The sequence below is a fragment of the Trichoderma asperellum genome, chromosome 4 (assembly GCF_020647865.1).
Source record: "Trichoderma asperellum chromosome 4, complete sequence".
Classification (NCBI taxonomy): domain Eukaryota; kingdom Fungi; phylum Ascomycota; class Sordariomycetes; order Hypocreales; family Hypocreaceae; genus Trichoderma; species Trichoderma asperellum.
The window spans coordinates 424315-444517 of NC_089418.1; the positions used below are offsets into that span (position 1 = coordinate 424315).

The 20203-nt window shown below is 50.2% G+C and overlaps 6 protein-coding genes across 6 annotated transcripts; 5 read left to right on the top strand and 1 right to left on the bottom strand.

Annotated features, from left to right (window-relative positions):
- Window positions 1-583: 583 nt before the first annotated feature.
- TrAFT101_006521 (uncharacterized protein) lies at window positions 584-1066 on the bottom strand (the record flags this gene model as incomplete). Its single annotated transcript, XM_024910019.2, has 1 exon — window positions 584-1066. The coding sequence occupies one exon, from the start codon at window positions 1064-1066 to the stop codon at window positions 584-586; it is 483 nt and encodes a 160-aa protein (XP_024758178.2).
- Window positions 1067-3071: 2005 nt separating this feature from the next.
- On the top strand, window positions 3072-4302 carry TrAFT101_006522 (uncharacterized protein; the record flags this gene model as incomplete). The annotated part of the gene is made up of 2 exons (XM_024910020.2): window positions 3072-3611; window positions 3673-4302. 2 exons carry the CDS (start codon window positions 3072-3074, stop codon window positions 4300-4302), a joined length of 1170 nt encoding a protein of 389 aa, XP_024758179.2.
- Window positions 4303-4531: 229 nt separating this feature from the next.
- TrAFT101_006523 (uncharacterized protein) lies at window positions 4532-4882 on the top strand (the record flags this gene model as incomplete). The annotated part of the gene is made up of 1 exon (XM_066127795.1): window positions 4532-4882. One exon carries the CDS (start codon window positions 4532-4534, stop codon window positions 4880-4882), a length of 351 nt encoding a protein of 116 aa, XP_065983908.1.
- An 18-nt stretch (window positions 4883-4900) lies between these two features.
- Window positions 4901-10732, top strand: HIR1 (HIR complex subunit; the record flags this gene model as incomplete). Its single annotated transcript, XM_066127796.1, has 3 exons — window positions 4901-7970; window positions 9367-9758; window positions 9833-10732. The coding sequence occupies 3 exons, from the start codon at window positions 4901-4903 to the stop codon at window positions 10730-10732; spliced, it is 4362 nt and encodes a 1453-aa protein (XP_065983909.1).
- Window positions 10733-11851: 1119 nt separating this feature from the next.
- On the top strand, window positions 11852-15545 carry TrAFT101_006525 (uncharacterized protein). The gene is made up of 5 exons (XM_024908480.2): window positions 11852-12322; window positions 12378-12716; window positions 12784-13473; window positions 13529-14494; window positions 14555-15545. The coding sequence occupies exons 1-4, from the start codon at window positions 12251-12253 to the stop codon at window positions 13811-13813; spliced, it is 1386 nt and encodes a 461-aa protein (XP_024758182.2). The 5' UTR covers window positions 11852-12250; the 3' UTR covers window positions 13814-14494; window positions 14555-15545.
- On the top strand, window positions 14398-19993 carry TrAFT101_006526 (uncharacterized protein; the record flags this gene model as incomplete). The annotated part of the gene is made up of 6 exons (XM_066127797.1): window positions 14398-14494; window positions 14555-16062; window positions 16128-16966; window positions 17024-17745; window positions 17796-18515; window positions 18576-19993. 6 exons carry the CDS (start codon window positions 14398-14400, stop codon window positions 19991-19993), a joined length of 5304 nt encoding a protein of 1767 aa, XP_065983910.1.
- Window positions 19994-20203: the final 210 nt, after the last annotated feature.

The window sequence follows — 20203 nt, forward strand, 5'->3', positions numbered from 1 at the left end:
CTTGAGTATTTGAGTACACGTATAGATGTCGTGTAGATGAAATGCTGTCTTGGAGGATTTTGTGGAGTTGCTCTGCCCGCACTCTACATGTACCTACGCATGCATGCATGTTTTGTAGCTTTACTCTCTGCTCAAGAGACATCACGTTTTTCTCGTTCACATCATGGCCTAGTAGAAGTCCTGATGGCATATTCTTTATTCTCTGTGGCATTGCCGGTAGCTCTGATGGAAAGTTACTGTCGAGAAGAGCACGCTCTGTATTTTTAAATTAAGAAATGTGCAATATCATATCTTCTGTCTGTTTGTACTGGCTAAACTGTAGCATTTGGCTTCTGTGTACGAGCCCATATAAACGCCGTCCACCTTCCATCAACGCCCTGCCAGTTTGTCGTCGAAACAGCATAATCCCAGCCCTGTAAATACCCCGAGTTAGTACTCATCGATGCCGCATGAATACTCTAATCATGGCAGTCGTACCGTAAATGGTAGATTCACAGAGTGCGCTACCAAGGTCGAGAAAGGCGGCAAAAAGGAAAACTTGTCCTTTTTCTCCACCCATATACGTAGACAGTACGGAGGATGTCTACTGGCCATAGATTTGCCATTTCAGACCAGCCCGGCCACCGGCAGCGACGTTGCACTTGACGTTGCCCTCGACAGAGAGATCGGTTCCATCCGAGTAGTCCTGCAGCGCAATCCTGAGAATAGCTTTGATGTCCCGGTCTCCCATGGTGTAGGGACCTTGGCCCTGCATCGAAGCCTTGACACCCAAAGTACAGCCTTCTTCCTTGAGCACGGGGATGTATTTGCTGCCAGAGACGTCGTGGATGCTGAAAGTGCCGTTGGTGCTGGACCAGGAGCTCGAGAGGGCAGCGCAGAAGCGCCAGTCGGCAGCATCGTTTATTGGGCCTTGGGCGAAGCTGGATGGATCACAGGTGGTTTGATCCGAAGGCGCTGGGGTCCAAGTAATGCCCGTGCTGTTCTGGAAGCCAGCAGGGGCGGCACTCACGCCGGCAGCAACAGCCAGGCTCGCGAAGATGGTGAAGGCCTTCATGGTGGGAAACATTGTCTGTGGGATTTCGTCCTTTTGCTTTGAAATGGCACAGTTATTGTTGGAGTTGCCGAGATGGAGGTTGTGAATGTCGAGTGCTTGGCTGGGACTCCAAGTGGGAGCCGCTTGAGTGCACGAGAAGGGGAGGGCAACTTGCACGCGTGACTGGAGGAAAGGGGGAAGGGAAGAAGAGAAGAGAAAGCAAGGCCGCAGAGATTTACAAGTTTCTGTTTGTAGGTGTGCGGTGAGAAGCCGTCTCCAGCGGCAGTATTCGAGCCCCTGCCTCTATTGACAGTTGGCAGCCAGCCGGACAATAGAAAGGGCGCGTCGACGGTCCCAACAGCTCAGTTGACGCAACGGAGACGAATGGGGCAGCATGAACCTGCAGTTATTGTGCTCAGCTCTGCTGTGCGGAAGCGTACATGGGTCCTTGAAGTCGACTTATCATCCGAGAGTGAGTGAGGAGAGCGCGCAGCTTCAGACGACCGGCAAGGATAGCGCCTTTATGTATTGACCCGACGGCGGTATTCATTCATGTGTGTGCCTGTGTGTGTGTGCATATGTGATGATGGGCTCATCTCATGCTGGTCTCATTCACTTGTAGCCCAATCAATTCGAATCTGTTCGCACCCTTTTCCGTGCCATCCGCCTACATGTACATCTTGATTAGCCAAGGCGCGCTCATAGGGCATCAGCGAGTGAGTGCTCGTGCTCTCATGTGCCGGTCGCACTGACTTCAAAGGGCCTGTGCTGGAAATTAAAGGGCGAGTGGACAAATTCTCAGGCCCGAGTAACGCTGATCATCTGCAGCGGGTGTTGCTTGTTTCTGTGTTGCGCGCACAAACTATGGGCGATCGCATGCGTGGTCCCGAAACGTGGGTGGCCCAATGGTTCATGATGGGTTTAGGCTCATATTTTCTAAACAAGGCGGCCGAATCAAGGCAAGATTGCCGCGCAGGACTAGCATGCGAGGTGCACGATTCAGCGGCGGCGAATGGGGATTGTCTTTGTTTTTGTCCAAAACAGAAGGTGGAGAGACGTTGCGCTTCTCGGGAGACCATCCATCTACGGCGCTGATGATGATGCTGATGCCAGGAGAGGAGAGGAGAGGCGACGGTTATGATTCCAGGCCTCGTGCGAAGCATGCAAAAGTGGGATGGGCCGTTGTGATTGGCGTTGTTTCAGACCCTGTTTCTCTCTACCGCAGCAATCGGATGGCCATGGATGACTACAAATTACTCCATCCCTCTCCATGCAACTCCATCCATCTCCATACATTAACCATTGCTAGGTGCTAGTCTTCCCTGCTTAGCCCAGACGGCAACGTAATGGCCGTTCCTCTGGCTTCCCTTTGCTCGTCATGACTGATCAATCCCCCCGCATTTCCAGCTTTTTGCCCTCGACCCTCTTCTTTGGCATTTTTTAGTTTGTAGCTGAGCTGGACCCGTGGACTCGGACACGCGAATAGCACGGATATTTACGGGTACGCTGTGCGATACAGTGTCCACGCCCGGGATGCATGCAGACCCAGCCGCGGAGATCTAGCCAGACCTAGCGCGCAGCAGCCCACCACCGGCCAGACTCTGGGGTGATTGGGCAATTGCAGCTGCAGCCACGCTGGTCGGAGCCGGAAACCATGATGCCATCACGCCTCGAGGCCTCAGCCGCGCTGCTTATCCCGATGGCCGAAGCCCGAACCGGCTGTGAACCGGCCCAGCGCCGGGGCTTGGGTGGGCTGGCGCACACCACCAGACGTCACTGCGAGCCGACCTGCCGGTAGGCTGAAGCTTGTCATGGCCAGTACATGGATTCTTAAAAAAAATTGGGAATGGATATCTATGCGCCATCGCCCACCCGGCGTTTTTCGCCCCAGTAGCATGCTTTTGTAAACATCCCCTTTCATCGCTTCGCCATGGTCTTGCCTCGCGCGGCTGCGGTGATAAAACGTATACGTGTGCCTCCATCATCGTCTGCGCATCGCCTGTGAAAACCCAGCATTCGCACGCATCGAGTCGGCCCAATGACAAAATCCACCGACGCTGACACCGGCCGTCTCAGGAAGCTGGTCGGCCGGCTTCTCCATCACAACTCCCATTCACACACGCCAAATCCCGATGATTCTGATACCGGCAGCGGCGTTGCCACGCCTGAATGGCTAGGCACGTACAGAGTGCCCTCGGCGTCGTCTCTCTCCGCGCCCAAGGGATATGGACGACATACGCAAATCTCCCTCGAGCTCTGGACTGCCGCCTACAACTCAATACGCAATAGCTTAAGATCTTCTGGTCTGGTGACCGTCTACGAGTCCATCTTGTGCCAGGAATTACCACATCAGTCCATCGGCGGAATTAACCAGACACTTCCGCGCGCCGACGACGATAGACTGAAGCAGCTGATCAGAATTACCGAATCGGGACTGAGAAAATGTCGAGGATCCAATTGTCCCGTCGACAACTATGCTCGAATCTTGGTCAAAATGTCCAAGAAGATAATAAAATCAGTCTGGGCCGACTACCCCTCTACCGCAGTGGCCTGGTCAGGCATTACAATCCTCACGCCGGTAAGATACTTGTTATCCTTTGGCACGTGTGTATCTGACTGAAACTAATCCGGGTTGGCAGCTTCTACTTGGCCCTACAATGCAGATAGAGGACATGAAGCGCGGCGCCGTACATGTCATTGGGCGTATCCCATGGTACATGCACTTATCAGAGCTACTGCTCGCCAGCGGATGGAAGAGTGACGCCGACTTCAACAGAGAGCAGGATGGGGTGAGGGAACGCCTGCTGAAACTATATCGCAAAGTCCTCGAATTCGAAATGAATTGCGTGTGCGCGGCAGCCAGTACTTGGAACAACGCAGCCAAGAACGTGGTTGGATGGCACGCGCTGGGATCGTTGGTGCGCGACATTGAGACGCTTGACGATGAGATTGCTGCGCTTATCAACAACTACATTGCCAGAGGAGTGGCAGAATCCATCTTGAGGTACAATTCAGATCTGAAGCTGGATCAAGTGGAGTGTCAAGGCTCTGCTAGGGATGGATCAGTCGGGTCTATTGGATCGATTGGATCCGTTGGCACCACCGGCACTACTGAAACTGCTGAAACCATGGAATCGATTGGTGCGCAAAGCAGTGAGCTCGACAGCCACCAGCCTTTTCAACTCGACGCAAGCAGCACTGCAGAAACCATTCCCGAGCCAGACGGCGTCGAGAGACTGATGAACAAACCCTCTACGGTGAGAGTGTGATGAATGCGAATTTGAGATCATGATGCGAATGATTTACGTCGATGTTATGCCAAATACTTGTACGTGTACTTTATCTGAATTGCGGCGTCTTGAGGAAAAAAAAAATAGCCTTGGTTTTTGGTATTTATTTATTTATTTATTCATGTACTATCGGTTATAAAGTCCATAATGTTGAAAATGCACACATGTCGTGACGATTCATACAATAGACCCTGCATTATGTTGCATTATGTCGCATGATGTCATAGCCGTCCACGGCGCATCGCCAGCTGCGGCTTCGACGCTCTTTGCAGCGGAAGATTTACAGAGCCGCAATAAACTTGTTCCGGCACTGCCAATCAACTCGGCACCACTTTGGATTGGAACTTGCTTGCGTTTGGTGCCAAACAGCCTAGCAGCGAAAACGCGCCTTCGCGTCCCTTCTCGGCTCCAGCAGAGAGCTGGGCTAAACCGCGGCCACTTCAACATACCAATTGGAAGCCATCCAGCCCCCAGTCGCAGCGACCCTCGAACCGCGCCAGATCGAGTCTACGACACAGACAGAGCACAGCCAGATCCGCCGCCGCCAGCACCTGGATGACCGCGCGCTCTCGTCGACATGCGCATCATCAAGCCCTCGTGGCTTAGCCACAGCGGCGAGCAGAAGGATTTCGAGGTCTACAGCTGCCACGTCTCGCCCGACGGCAAGCGAATAGCCACGGCGGGCGGCGATGGCCATGTGCGCATCTGGTCTACGGAGGCCGTCTATCACGCCGATGACGAGAGCTACAAGAAGCCGCGCCAGCTCTGCCACATGAGCCACCATCTCGGCACCATCCACTCGGTGCGCTTCTCGCCCAATGGCCGCTATCTGGCCAGCGGCGCCGACGACAAGCTCATCTGCGTCTACCATCTCGACAAGGGGCCGCCGGCGCCCACCTTTGGCACCAACGACCCGCCGCCCGTCGAGAACTGGAAGACGTACAAGCGCCTGATCGGCCACGAAAACGACGTCCAGGACCTGGCGTGGTCCTACGACTCGTCGCTGCTCGTCTCGGTCGGGCTCGACTCCAAGGTGGTTGTGTGGTCGGGCCACACGTTTGAGAAGCTCAAGTCGATCCCCGCGCACCAGAGCCACGTCAAGGGCATCACCTTTGACCCGGCCAACAAGTTCTTCGCCACGGCCAGCGACGACCGAACCATCAAAATCTTCCGCTTCACCCCTCCCGCGCCGAATGCGACGCAGCACGACATGATTAACAATTTTGTCCTCGATGCGACCATCAGCTCTCCCTTCAAGAGCTCTCCCTTGACCACATATTTCCGCCGGTGCTCCTGGTCCCCTGATGGCAACCACATAGCAGCCGCCAATGCCGTCAATGGCCCAGTTAGCTCCGTCGCCATCATCGAGCGGACGAGATGGGACAGCGAAATCAACTTGATTGGCCACGAGGCGCCGACCGAGGTGTGCATGTTCTCGCCGCGACTCTTCCACACTGTTAAGCCAGGACAGAATGGGGCAGCAAATGGTCATGGAGGACAGCTGGTTACTGTTATAGCATCTGCAGGCCAGGATAAGACTCTCAGTATCTGGAACACCAACACTTCCCGGCCTGTGGTTATTCTCCAGGACCTGGCGGGCAAATCCATCTCTGACTTGGCCTGGACGCCGGACGGCCAAACCCTGTTTGCATCGAGCTTAGACGGCAGCGTGGTTGTGGCCAAGTTTGACGAGGGGGAGCTGGGATGGGTGGCCCAACAAGAGGAGAACGCCAAGGCACTACAAAAATACGGTGGCTCTCGGAAGGGCATGGGTATTGCTGAAGACGTTGATGGACTGATGCTGGAGGAGCACAGTAAGGCTGGCGAATCAAGAGCTGTGCAATCAAGAATGGGCGCTCTTATGGGCGACTTCCAACCTGAATCAGCAAAAGAGTCCACTCCAGCCACCCAAGGTAGTAAAGCCGAATCCTCGACATCTGTGACCGAAAAGCTGGCTACCAATGGAAACGCAGACTCTGACAGAGATAAAGAAAAGGAAAAAGACAAAGACAAAGACAAAGATAAAGACAAGAGTGAAAAGCCGGACGAGCCTGCGGATAAGACGGCTGAGCGAGTCCGTGAATTAAAGTCTCGAGTGACAGTCGGGAAAGATGGTAGGAAACGAGTGGCGCCGCTCTTGGTTTCATCATCTGGGACAGGACAGTCTTCCCTCCCTCAAAGCCAGCTTGTCGGATCCACGACGACAAAGAACACACAAAACGACGCTCCACAGACCATTCTGGATCTCAGCAAGCCCTTTGACGGATTACCCAAGGGAGGAATTGTTGCCATGTTGCTTGGAAACAAGCGCCGTGTCAATGCTGCGGATATCGACGACGACGAAGAGCCTACGGCCAAGCGGACAGCGGGCGGCCCAACAGCTGTTGTCACCAACGGAGCTGATGGTGTAGAGTATGCGGCACTGGTGCCCGTCGAGCATGGCGTTGTTCCAACTCCAGAATTTCTACGTCCGGCCGTGTTGAATCCTTCAATTTCTTACGCCCAAGTCCGCCTTGCAGTTCCCAAGATACGGTCTCACATCCTGCGGCCGCTCGAGCGAGGCATTTTGCAGCCGGACGCGGCGTCGCTGGACGATGCATCCAAGCTTCCTGAGAACATCATCTTGGAGGCCAAGAACGATCCTAACCCGCGCGATCCAGCCCACGTCCTTGTAACGAAGAGAGGAGTTTTGGTATGGCAGGAGTTTATGCCGCGAGCTGTCATCTTGGTGACTGCAAGCAAGCATTTCTGGGCTGTAGCCTGTGAGGATGGCTCACTGCATATCTGGACTCCTGCTGGCAGACGCCTTCTAAACCCCATAATCTTGGAGTCTCAGCCTGTCATTCTCGAGTGCAGAGATTACTGGCTGATGGCCATCACAGCGGTGGGACTGGTCCATGTTTGGAATCTCAAGACTCAATCCTCTCCTCACCCACCGGTGTCTGTCGGCCCTATCCTTGACATTGCCACAACATCATTAAACCAGCATTCAGCCACCCCAGGCCCCGGCATAACGTCTGCTCACCTGAATTCCACCGGCCATATTATTGTGACTCTGACAAACGGCGATGGTTACTTTTACGCTCGGGATATGTTCACCTGGCAGCGTTTGAGCGAGGCATGGTGGGCAGTGGGCTCTCAATACTGGAACTCGAACGACTCATCCATCTCTGCCCTTCAATCCACAGCTGTTGGACCCAACTCAAAAGAAGACAAGGACAAAGGCAGCCATGCCGCTACCGTATCCTCTGGAATCATTCCCTTCCTTGAACGGCACACGACAAACGAGTTTCTCCTCAAGGGGAGAGCCTATGCTTTGCAACGTATCATCAAGACGGTTATGCAAAAGTCTGGGTCCGAGGGCCTGGAGAGCAGCGTCAGCATCGCCCACTTGGAGAACCGGATTGCTGGTGCTTTGCAGCTAGGAGCTAGCGATGAGTTTAGGTTATACCTCTTCATGTACGCTAAGCGCCTGGGTGCTGAGGGAGCTAGGGGTAAAGTAGAGGAGCTTCTTAACAGCTTGTTGGGCGGCGTGCTCGAGGATAAGGAGTCTGAGAAGACGAGCAGCCGTGGTTGGTACAGTTCGGATGAGCAGCTATGCGGATGGGATCGAAAAGAACTCTTGAAGGGAGTAGTTCTTATTCTCGGTATGGACTTTCTATCCACCTCGTCTCATCTTTTAATTTATTTTGCCTGGCTAACAAGGATTGCGATTAGGTAAATTCCGCGAGCTGCAACGTGTCACGTCCCAGTACGCAAGACTGATAGACTTGAACCTGGATAATGTCTCTGCAGACGCTGATTCCATGGATGTGGAGGCATAGGCAACAGTCCACACGAAATATAAGGGAAGGAATAACAGAATAACAGCAATGAGCGTGACTGCACGCATGTATATCGAGCATCTTTCTGTGTTTGTTTTAATTGGATTTGGACCTGTGTGAGAGAACTAGTACCCAGAGAAAAGGTAGAAAAAGGTTCCGAAGGAGGCAGGACGGGTTAAATGTCTCTCTCTCTCTCTGTGTGTGTGTGTTTGTTGAAAATACTGGAACAAGTCTGGCGCTGGTGGGAAAGGGAATGGACATACACTATTTTTTGCTGGTTGTAGTTTTCTTATTTGGAGGAGGGGATAAGAATTCATTGGCCTCTTTGTCGCTGTTTGCGAGCGCTGTTTTTGTCTATCTATATCCGTTATATCCTTTACGGCTGCTGCGGCTTGACTGGTTTCATTGTTAGATTGTATTGCGTATGAATATGTGTAGATTTATGGGTTAGGGATACAGGGGAATTCTATGTCGATTTACTTGCCTCAACATCCTGCATCTTTGTTCTTTAGAATGACATTTATGAGATCACTACATGATCCTTTGCACTGTTCCGTACTATCATAGCATATTTGGAGATATAACAGCCCATTCCCTTCGATATCACATGCAATGGCCGCCGCCAGCTGCCAGCCGTGCTGCCTTCCTCCTCCTCCAGCTGCCAGCTACAGCGCTTCACCGGTCTTGTTATTCTGCCGCCTGCTACTAGAACTTCTTCCCTCTTTTCTTCCCTTTTCTTCTTCTTCTTCTTCTTCTTCTTCTTCTCTTCACCTTTTGTTAATCATTCTTTTCGATTTTCCGACTTCCGCTCCTTGGATTGCCACCAGACCAGCCTGCCGCTCACTTTCGCTTCACCACTCTCCTTTTTTTCACTTCTTGTGAATTCTTGCAACCTCATATCTTCTTCTTGTCTCTCTCACATCGCCCTATTCGGCCTCTCTCTCTATCCACTTCCCATCACATCGCCTTGAATCACACAGCGCGTCGATCAACTCGCCTCTCCATCTTCCATTCTTCCATCTCAAATACCGAGTTTGTTGTCTCTCTTCTATTCTCGTCGCTGAGAGGCTCATCATGGCGAAAAAACGCGGCACGTTGAACATTTGGCCTTGTTGGGCTATGCCATTTGCTATGGCTTGGATCTTCCTCTTGATCCAACTGTCATCGTTCGTGCATGGCCTCGCCATCCCTACCGCTACTGATCAACGACCCAAAGCAGCTTTCGTCTCGCTCGCCCACGAGCACGACCTGCCCGCTGTCCTGTTTTCGATGTCGCAGCTCGAAGAGACATTCAACCACCGGTACCACTATCACTGGGTCTTCTTCAGCACGCAGCCCCTGAGCGAAGAATTCAGACGCCAAACCTCCAACGCAACCGGGGCTATTTGTATCTACGAAGTCATTTCTGAGCATAACTTGGCATCTTCAACATATCTGAAGCCACCGTCTGCCTCCAATGTGATGTCAACAGACTCGACCGATGGCGAGCATGTCTCTGAAGCTGGTCAGTCGACATCATTCCTTGGCCATACATCACGCTGGAATTCGGGTCCATTCGCCAGTGAGAAGCGGCTCAGAGACTATGATTGGTTTTGGAGAATTGAACCTGGCGTAAGTGGCCGTTGATCTGAGTTGCTCTCCTGTTTCTGAAGTGCTGTGTCATCTGTGCTTATTATTGAGAGCAGGCACAGTTTACTCATGACATCACATTCGATGTCTTCCGCTTTATGAGAGACCATGAGATTGCTTACGGTTTTAACGAGGCCTTGCTGGACAAGGACGAGATGCGAACTCATTCACAGCCAGTAAGATCTTTTATCGACCAACACCCTGATCTGTTGCACGCAGATGCGGATGTGTCCTGGTTCTTAGGGGGCAACGACGCGCCAATCGAGTCGGCAAATCGAAACGGCAGCCTTGATATCCGTGGTGACGCTGCTATTACGTGGATTGACTTGATTAGCTCGATGGTTCAGCGTATTCTAGATCGTCTTGGCTATCCTATTGCTGACTGGCAGCAGGGCGATAACTACACTGTTGATGGCGAAGACACAGGATCGCCAGCTGAAGCATTTGCGTCACAGTTGAGCAATATGTACAAGACAGGCTTGGAAGGAATCTCGCCAACGTTTGACATTGGATCTCTCTCATTCTTTCGAAGCAAGAGCCACCGAGACTTGTTCAACCATTTGGACGCCATGGGCGACTTTTACAACCGACGGCTGCGAGACATGGCTGTACCTACCATGAGTGCCAGCATGTTTCTGCCCCAGAAGAGTGTGTGGAATTACCGCAGGAGAGATGCACGGCATGCACACCGGCCAAGTCTCCCTGAATACACGCAACGGCCGAAAGCGAAGGGTTACGAGCTCAACTTGGGATTCAAGCTCAGAGGAAAGAACCGGATGGTTGGACCGCAGCGTCGGGATAGCATCCGGGAGCAAGAGAGGAACCCTGGAGAGAGCATGGCCGAGCGCTTTGCGCTTTGGGACCTAATGGCTCGCGATCTCAGTAGACAGGATGCTATCCCTGGCTTGCAGTCTGGTCATACTGTGATTGACGAGAGAAATTTTTCGATGAGCTAAAAATCTTTTTTTGGACGAGATGACGGATACGACGATGATGAAACCATTGGGTCATGGAAGGGAAACGGCGTACGGGAAATTGGTCATAGGCATGAGAACAGGGGCTTGGAGTTTGAAATTTGTTTTCTTTTTTTCCTTTTCTTTTCTCGTGTGGAACAGGCTGGTCTGCATCTATGTATGGTCTTGTAGGGGCGTGGTAAATCCTAGGGGAACATATACGCAGAAATACAGTTGATATCTTTTAACATTCTGTTCCCTCTTCCATTTCTCTTTTCTCTCTTTTTTTGCTTCTCGTTCTGCCTATTTTCAGACGCTGTGTTGGCTGCGAGGCTTGGTTTGATTCACGCTTGTCTCACTGTTGGAGTGGCAGCTAACGATGATGTCACACAAGAGGCACAGTCAGCAGCCAACGATGGCTGCAATGATAAACTCTAAATATGGATATTCTGTGTTGTTGATTGCACAGGATTTTTCAATTTACGAATACCTGAATTATTCAATTAAAGAGGGCGAAATTTAGGTCTTTATTATATTCTTTCTCTTCTTAGAATCTTCTCTCCTTGAATTCGCCTTTCAAGGTCTCAGTTGGACCGCATGTGACACACACCACTAAAGAAACGAGCTAGCCCACGCATGTCTGAGACACTGGCAACCGGCCAAGGAGCAATAATTCACTGCTGCAGCTTGCGTGTTGGCTAATGTAGGTAGTTTCGGGTCACTTGCCGCCCTCTATGTTTATGTAAATACATATCATCCATGTACTATTAACTATCTAGTTGGCAATAGTAGCGACAAACAAGGCCCACAGAGATAACAACACAACCAACACAACCAACGAGGTGACAACCCGCAAGCGTCCCCAAAAAAAGGGTCTGACAAAAGCTTGCCCCGCAGATCGGTGGCAATCTGGGGGTCCTGGCGCTGTTGCGCAGTGGATGTGTCTGTGTTAGTGGGTGTGCGTCACGTCACTGAGCTACAGGAGCTACAGGGGCTCTTCAGGGGGTTCTGCCTTGAGATGTTACATCAGGCACGTGGGGACGGACGACAGGAGGTGTAGAGGGCTTGGAAAAAAAAACGGTTGAATGTGACGAATGAAAAGAAGCTTTTGCCATTGGAATGTCTTCTTCGCCTTCTCTTCTTCTGTTGGCGCTGCTTGAATACCTCCCCCTCCAAGTTCTTGACGTTATTAGCGGCCTGAGTTGGTTTTTAGTCCCCGCTAGCAGAGCCAAGCTTTCTTTCGGCCCCAACCCTCCGCTCCTGGTTTTTTTTTTCTTTTCGAGCTGAGCTCCCGTCCAGCGTCATCGAATCGAGAGGGGTGTGTGTCGCGTGGCCGGCATCCGATCGGATCAATCACCACCAACTCTCTTTGACTGCCTTGGACTTTTTATTCTTTTTTTTGTCATTCTTGGCTACAGCTTGAGCTGCTGCTTCTACTTCTTCTACGGGCTCAACGCATCGATCCGTCGCAGAAGCAATTGACACGCTTCAAGCTCTTGTCTCGCTTCAAATCTGCCCGCCATGGCGGTGCTCGACAGCGGAGGCTCGGCAATCCGGGCTGGGAGCTCTGGAAAGCCAATCTCACTGATTCTGGTGCGTTTGGATGGCCTCTTCTTATCGGAGTGTTGCTAACAGAGTCTCGCTATAGTTGACGGTCCAAAACTCGGCCTTTATTCTCATAATGCACTTCTCTCGCATCATGCCTCCAGCAGGCGACCATCGATACTTTCCCTCGACCGCCGTCTTCCTCCACGAGGTCATCAAGCTGGCTGTTTCCCTTACGCTGGCCCTGTACGAAGCATCCAAGACGCTGGCGCCCAGCACGCCTGCGACGGTGCTGTTTGAGCAGATATACAATGCCATGTTTTCGGCGGATGGGTGGAAGCTGATTATACCCGGGGTGTTTTACACGCTGCAGAACATCCTGCAGTATGTGGCGATAGAGAACTTGGATGCCGTGCATTTCCAGGTCCTGTACCAATTGAAGGTGAGCAGAGGAAATAAACGGCTTCAAACAAGCCCCTTTCATTTCTAACACTGGCGACTACTTATAGATCCTCACCACTGCGCTTTTCAGCGTCTATCTCCTAAGTCGCCCGCTCGGCTTCAAGCGCTGGCTCGCTCTCATCGTCCTCACCCTCGGCGTCTCAATCGTCTCTCTTCCCGGCTCGACCACCACCACCGATGTGCCCAGCGCCGATTCCCTTCTTCTCCACGGCATGCCCGACCACTTCTTCCCTCGATCTCGCCACGAGCTCGGCCACGCCGTTCTTGACGATGCCCCTGCGCATCTCACGCGTCGTTCCGCCACCTACGAAGGCATTGACAACGACCTTCACTCCCTTGAGCCTCCCATGAACTACTCCGTCGGTGTGACTGCAGTTCTCATCGCCGCAGCAGTCTCCGGCCTTACTGGAGTGTATTTCGAAAAGATTCTCAAGGAGAATTCTTCCCAGGCCAGTGTGTGGATACGAAACCTGCAGCTGAGCTTCTACTCCATGATAGCCGCTCTCTTTGGTGGCGTCATGTGGCAAGATGGGTCTGGTATCCGCGAGCATGGCTTTTTCGAGGGCTACAACGCTATAGTGTGGGCGACGGTCATCTTGCAGGCGGCGGACGGCTTGCTAGCCAGCTTGGTGATTAGAGACGCGGATAACATTATCAAAAACTTTGCTACGAGTATCAGTATCATACTGAGTTTTCTCGTCAGCGTATGGGTTTTTGAGTTCAAAGTCACCTTCACTGTGAGTATGCCCTTTTCATGAAGGCTTACAAGCTTGCTAATTGAAAAATATGTAGTTCCTTCTAGGAACTGTGCTAGTGCTGCTAGCAACGTATATGTATAGTGTATCGGAAGAAGTCCCTCTTCGTGGCCGACCTCCTGCCATTAGGGTAGCAAAATTCGAAAAGCCTGCTATCGAACAGCTTCTTACGCCTCTGGGCACCCCTCGCCTAGGGCCCTCAAAACACCTCGGTTCCGTCGATCCATTTGACGTCAAGGGTGTGGCTTCGACATCCAGTCGGCCCAGCAGTCCGATGTTTGCTCGCTCAGGAAGTCGTCTGGCTCCGCAAAAGGAGCTGTGAATACCTGGTTGACAGCGGCATTCGATATTTCATCACATTTTTTCTGCTCAGGGGGAAACCAAAAACACGGTTCTTATTTTTGAGCTAATGACATAGCTTCATTTACTTTTTTTTTTTTTTTATCTTTTTTTTTTTCGGTCTGTATGTGTCGGGAATGCAATACGGATATGGTGCATATAGAAAGAGGGCAATCTGGATCCAATAGGAGCCTGTAAGCTTTGGTATAGACGGCGATGGACGGAAAGCTTAGGGGAGGGAGTGTAAAAATGGCTGCAAATATACCCAATTACTCTACCGTTACTCTTTTACAATGTGGACGGCGCGGCTGTACTGCCAGGACTTTTCATCTATTGGCTCAAATAGCACGCATATGATTCGCTACGACGTCTTCCAATAAGAAGAAGCAATCGGAAATATACATTTGTCTGAGGAATAATAATATTCCTTGCATCCTTGCTACCCAAACTTGCGTCGTTATTATTGTATCAGGCTGCCTTATCTCTCTTCCCCTCAACTTTTAATCCTTCCAATCTTCCAACACATTTTTTGGCGACAATTGTTACACTTTCTACTGATTGCTTGTAATGGCATCTTCGCAAACACTATCGGGAAACAAATTCGGTAACTCCAACAATGTACACCAAGGCGACAACATCTACAACGACTGCCAAGTCGTTCAAGGTTCGACTAATTAATATTCCGTCTGTGTTCAGTATCAATGTAGCTGACCATTCATACCAGCTGAAAATGACTCGGACAATGTCTACCTTCGAGATTTGAGTCAGACGGATCCTAGACTCGACAAAATGAGAATTTTAGAAACAAAAGGCCCTTTGCTACGTGAATCATATAGTTGGATCCTTGGCCACCAAGATTTTAAACAATGGCTTGATGCGCAAAACGGAACTCTATGGATCAAGGGTGACCCTGGAAAAGGGAAAACAATGCTTCTCTGTGGGGTAATTGAAAGCCTAGAAGAGAATAACGACACGGAGGATGACATTGCCTACTTTTTCTGCCAGGCAACAGATTCTCGCATCAATACTGCAGCAGCTATCCTTGGAGGTTTAACCTTTGGCCTTGCTCGTCGGAAAACATCGCTGCTCTCTTACGTGAGAGAAAAGCATCTGAGTCCGGGAAAGTCGCTATTTGATAATCCAAATGGTTGGGTTGCCATTTGCGACATCTTCGAGACTGTTATTCAGGACTCTGCACTATCGCGCATTGTTCTGATTGTTGATGCCCTCGACGAATGTGTAACAACAAATCGAGATTCTTTTCTGCGATTGGTTGTGAGAACAAGTTCCAGAGTAAAATGGCTTCTATCTAGCCGCAATTTGGAAGATATACAACGACGACTCCTGTCAAAGGACTCAGTTAACCCGTTGAGTCTCGAACTCAAAGAGAATGCAGAAGCAGTATCACAAGCTGTTCGCAGCTATATCGACCACTGCGTTGCTCACCTGGAATTTATCCAAGAGAGTGAAGAACTCAAAACGAAAGTTCGTGACGCTCTTGAGCGTAAGGCGAATGACACATTCTTATGGGTAGCTCTTGTACTTCATCAACTTCAAGACGCCATGGAGTGGGAAGTGCTAGAGATACTGGAGCAGATGCCAGAAGGTTTGAATAACCTATATGATTTAATGATGAACCAGATACAGAAACAGCCCCAGCAAAGACGCGATTTCTGCATAAAACTTCTTTCGATAGCCATTTCAGCATATCAGCCTTTACATCTTGGAGAGCTCAACTTTATGTGGGAAATGGAAGCGGACAACCCACGAGGTCATAGGACTATCCGGAGAGCCGTGCAGCTCTGTGGCTCGTTCCTCACTGTGAGAAGCGATGTCGTCTATTTTATTCACCAATCAGCCAAAGATTTTGTGCTTCAAAAAAGTATAGAAGCTGGTATAACGAACGAACATTATTATATTTTCGAGCGGTCGCTCGATAGTATGGTCAGACGTCTTTCACGTAACATTTATAATCTCAACTCACTCGATATACGACAAAACGAAATTTCCGTGCCGTGGCCAGATCCATTAGCTGACTGTCGATACCAATGCATATATTGGATTGATCATCTTTTAGCTGCAAGTGACGAAGAGAGGGCTGAAGCTCTTCAGGATTATAGCCGCCTACATAGCTTTTTCATAGACCTTTATCTATGCTGGCTGGAGGCTATTTCTCTATTGCGAAGCATGGATCGTCCTCTTGCAGCAATTCAGAAACTTATATTCCTGATCGTAAGTTTCAATGATAGGTTGGATCCTCGTCAGTCACACTAACATACGTAATTGTTCACTTGAAGAAGCAGGATGCACCTAAACTGAAAGAGCAAATGGAAGGTGCCATACTCTTTATCCAATCATATACAGAGAAGATAGAAACTTTTCCTTTGCAAGTCTACTCCTTGGTATTGGAATTTGAGTCTGAATATAGCTTTATTCGACAAAAATTGGATTCGGACAAGAGTGACAAGAGTGACAAGAGTGACAAGAGTGACAAGAGTGACAAGAGTGACAAGAGTGACAAGGGTGCCAAGGGTGCCAATTCCAAGAAGAGGGACTGGAACAGGAAGCCCGGTCAGCTTAATGCAGTTGAAAGGGAAGCCGAAAGCATCGAGTGGGATGAATTTGGTGAGGATGGGGGGAGTACCGTGGGGAGCACTCAATCTTTGATTTTCGACCATGATCTTCGGAGCAGGGGAACAAGGCCATCTACCGTACCCACGTCACATCCAGGAATGAAGGGGCAAGCGCTAAGTCCAGTGCCCGCAATCCCGGAAGCTGGAGAGCTGAAAATAGCAGATCAAGGAGAGGCTGGATCTGATAATCCTGAAGGTTTACAAGGCTCAGATCTTTTGGCTGAAGACGAAGAGGAAGAGCAACAACTTGCTTTAGACGATTGTGATGTTGAAACTACTTACTCTATTGACACGCTATCGGATGATCCGAAACTGCGTTACCTGCAAGTCTTTGCTGAGCAACTAGCTGAGGATATGAAGAAAGTTTCTGATGAATTTTGCTTCGAGAACATTGAGGCAGAATATCTTGATACTGTGCTGAGGGAATTTGCATGGAAGTTATATGGCGAGTCCTCAAACCCATTCCAATGGGAAGCATCAGTTATCATCCATAGGAAACGTAAGTAAGTGCAATCGCGCAAATTTTCTCCAGAAAAGCCTTTTTGTTGACAGTGGACTAGGAATATCATCGAACTTCTAGTCCCCCATCCGCCGGACCACGACGACATAAAAGGTCAAGATGTTGAAGATATTTTGACTGAGGATGAGGACCAAGATGAGTTCTTAAGTCGAGCAACATTTAGGAAACCCAGGAGCACGGTTATGCAATGGGTGGTTGGCGTTGAAACATCGCCCCATGTAGACGATGAACTGGGTCCGTCCACAGAGGGTGAACCTTCTCATGGCGATAATGAGCATGAATATGGCTTAAAAGAGTCGTTGCCTCGACAGGCGCACAGTCTTGACATCCTCCCACAACTCCCGTACTACGAAGAATTCATCAGAGTGTCCGACGCGTACCAGTGGCTTCTAACCAAGATTTGCCAGCATGGCCTTCTGAAGTTTAAAGAACCAAACACAATGCTGGAGATCGGGACGAATATTCGAAACAAGCTGCGGGCACAAGAGCCGCTGCGAAAGATGAGCAGTCGAAAGCCACCATCTGTGGTGAAGATGACGTTCTACTTTGGCTGGAACCCGGCTCGCTCGATGAATGACGCAGGCTTTGCTCCTCCATATGAAGAAGCTCTTGGAAGAGTCGTCTGCTTAACGGGCTCGTGGAACGAAGCGCAGGCCTCGACCGTGAGGGACTACATGGATCAAACATGGCCTCAGTCTGGACACGCTCTAATCACTCTAATGCAGACCCTTCTATCAATTCCCGAGGGTCAAGAATGCTTTTGTGAGATTTGAAGCGGGAATATTATTGTATAGATACTGACGAATTCTTAGACCAAGCGGATGAATCCATTTCACCCAAACACAGGATTGGCATTGGAGCGGCACACTTGCCATCCAAGGCCCCGCGACTTACCGCCTGTGTCCAATCTCCATCCTTGTGCTGCATTTCAGTGACTGGAGGCCTATACTTTGTATCCGAGATCAGCGAACAAATTGGTTGGTTAGCCTCAGCCCTGCAGTCCTCTTCGGACCATCACGGTCCAGTCGCGTGCACGCCTAGTGTCAATAATTTCCAGGTGATCATCCATGAGGAAGAGTTTCATGCACTGATGGTGGTCGGGTCATGTAACCTGTCTTTGAACCTGGAGATAGCAGATGCATCGGCATTAAATCCTGGCTTCTGCTGGGGCCCCCTATTCTGTGACCCTGTCCTGGTGCGTGGCTACCCAATTCTTCGAAGAACGCAGCAAAACACGGGCCTCGAGATGTCCCTAGCCAATATGACCGCCATTGTTGGCTCTCAGCAAGTAGTACGATGGGGCGAGCGGATGATAATAAAAGGTTTTAACATGCTCATGATCGCAACACTGGCAGCGGCCGATATGATCGTATGGCACCTCCTCGTCAGTGAACAGCCGGAAGAGCGGATTTCATACATTGACTCTCGACTTGATACTCTGGATAGCGAGGTTCCAAAAGATGTTTCTCTCAGAACGCTTGAAGAAAGACGCCATGTTATCGGATGGTGCTCTAAAGTCACCGAATTGTGCGGTATGAGGGTTTTTACAGTGTTCTGGCCGATCCCAGACCTCTGATGCTAACTTAGAATAGGCGATGCAACTGCGAATCTAAATATCAAATCTTCAGGATTACGGGAGCCGCCAGCGTCTATCGTTATCGATCGCCTATATATCAAAGCAGGGGCAAATTTCGCTGCTGGTCTCGACATGACGTTCAACAAGAAGAAGAAGCCATTTTGGCTCATGCGACAGAAGGACTATCCCAGTCTTCTCAAATGGGTCAGTATACAGCCTATCGTTTTCTACGACGTAGCAGATCGCCGGGCTTGGCTAATCGACGGTGCTTCTGCACTACTTCATCTTGTTCGAGTATCCCTATATCTGGACAAAAATGATCCGGAATCGGTGTACGATTGGATCTTCGATGCTACAAAATTCAAAGACAAATGGCGTGGGGTTACTGGACGCCAAGCAGCCCTGAATACTCTGAAGGACTGGGACAACCTCAATCTGAACATCTATATTGCTGACAAGCAACGCCGCAGTGATGGCGGAGTTGAGACGGAATATGCTACCTTCGGAACACGGGTTAAGCAGATATTGCACTCAATTGAGATATTGATCGACAAGCAAGTTATGAGTGGCTCACAGGATGGCGTTCAGATTTCTCAAACATTGAATATTCGCCGCGATATCATTGGCTTCGATATTCGAGACATCATCGACCCAGTTAGTGCCATCCATGCTCGCATCCAACGCGTCGATTCATTGGGCCATGGATGGGTTGATTTAATCTCTTCTATCGGCACCACCACAATTTTTGGTCGAGGTTTCGGTGATCTGATTAGCCCTAGAGAACCTCACGCTCTGTGCAGCGAATGGATATCTGTGCCCAAAGGGAAGGATTACATGGTTGCTTCTACTGCAATGTTGCAGATGCTGCACGACCGACGCCTGCTCAGGATGGAGCCGAGTCTGAGCCCGGGCGAGATGACGAGCAAGATTGTCTGGGCCTCAGCAAATCATCCATTCAAATCTTGCGGGTGCTTGCAGAAAAGTACCAGCAGTTTTGAAGATGGAGATTTACACATCAATTCTGTACAATTTCTCGTCGCAAAAAGCTCATGGACGTCGCGCCTCATGCTTCGTGGGTTGACACCTGTAGATGTGATGACACTTGACGGGAACGGAGCTGTAATTTTCGGGCACGTTCCATTCTTGAGTCTCAAGAGTGAGGGAAAATCCGCATTTGAACAGCAAGGCGAGAACCTGGACGCAGCATCGAGTGTCGAGCTTAGCAGTCAAGGAAAATTGCCACCTCGATTGGCGAATCCAGCTACAAGCGAGTCGGCCAGATCTGCAGGGTCGACCGGCATCACATCGCCGAGTTTGGAGGCATCTCGCAGTGTCAAAATTCAAAAAGAGGATAATTCAGGGGTGAATATCAACGAGGTGAGCGACAAAAAGGGTAAAAGAAGAAGGCATTTCATGAAATTTTTTAGGAGGTAAATTGATTTATTTTCGTCGTCAACGTCATGCATACCATGTGTTTATTTATTTTCGGCACCTTTATTCTATATTGCCAGTTTCATACCTGATCTGATAGATGTATACATATGCAAGATTTGACAGAGACGCTGTAGCGTAATATACGAATCACGAAAAGTTGCACTTGCGCCTGCACTCTGTAGCCTCCACATAGAGACTCGGTTTCCCAGT

Bases quoted from the DNA above. Each gene is read 5' to 3' on its own strand.
- TrAFT101_006525 (XM_024908480.2), top strand. From the start codon at position 12,251: ATGGCGGTGCTCGACAGCGGAGGCTCGGCAATCCGGGCTGGGAGCTCT. The intron at 12,323-12,377 runs GTGCGTTTGGAT...GTCTCGCTATAG, and splicing joins AGCCAATCTCACTGATTCTG to TTGACGGTCCAAAACTCGGC. The intron at 12,717-12,783 runs GTGAGCAGAGGA...GACTACTTATAG, and splicing joins AGGTCCTGTACCAATTGAAG to ATCCTCACCACTGCGCTTTT.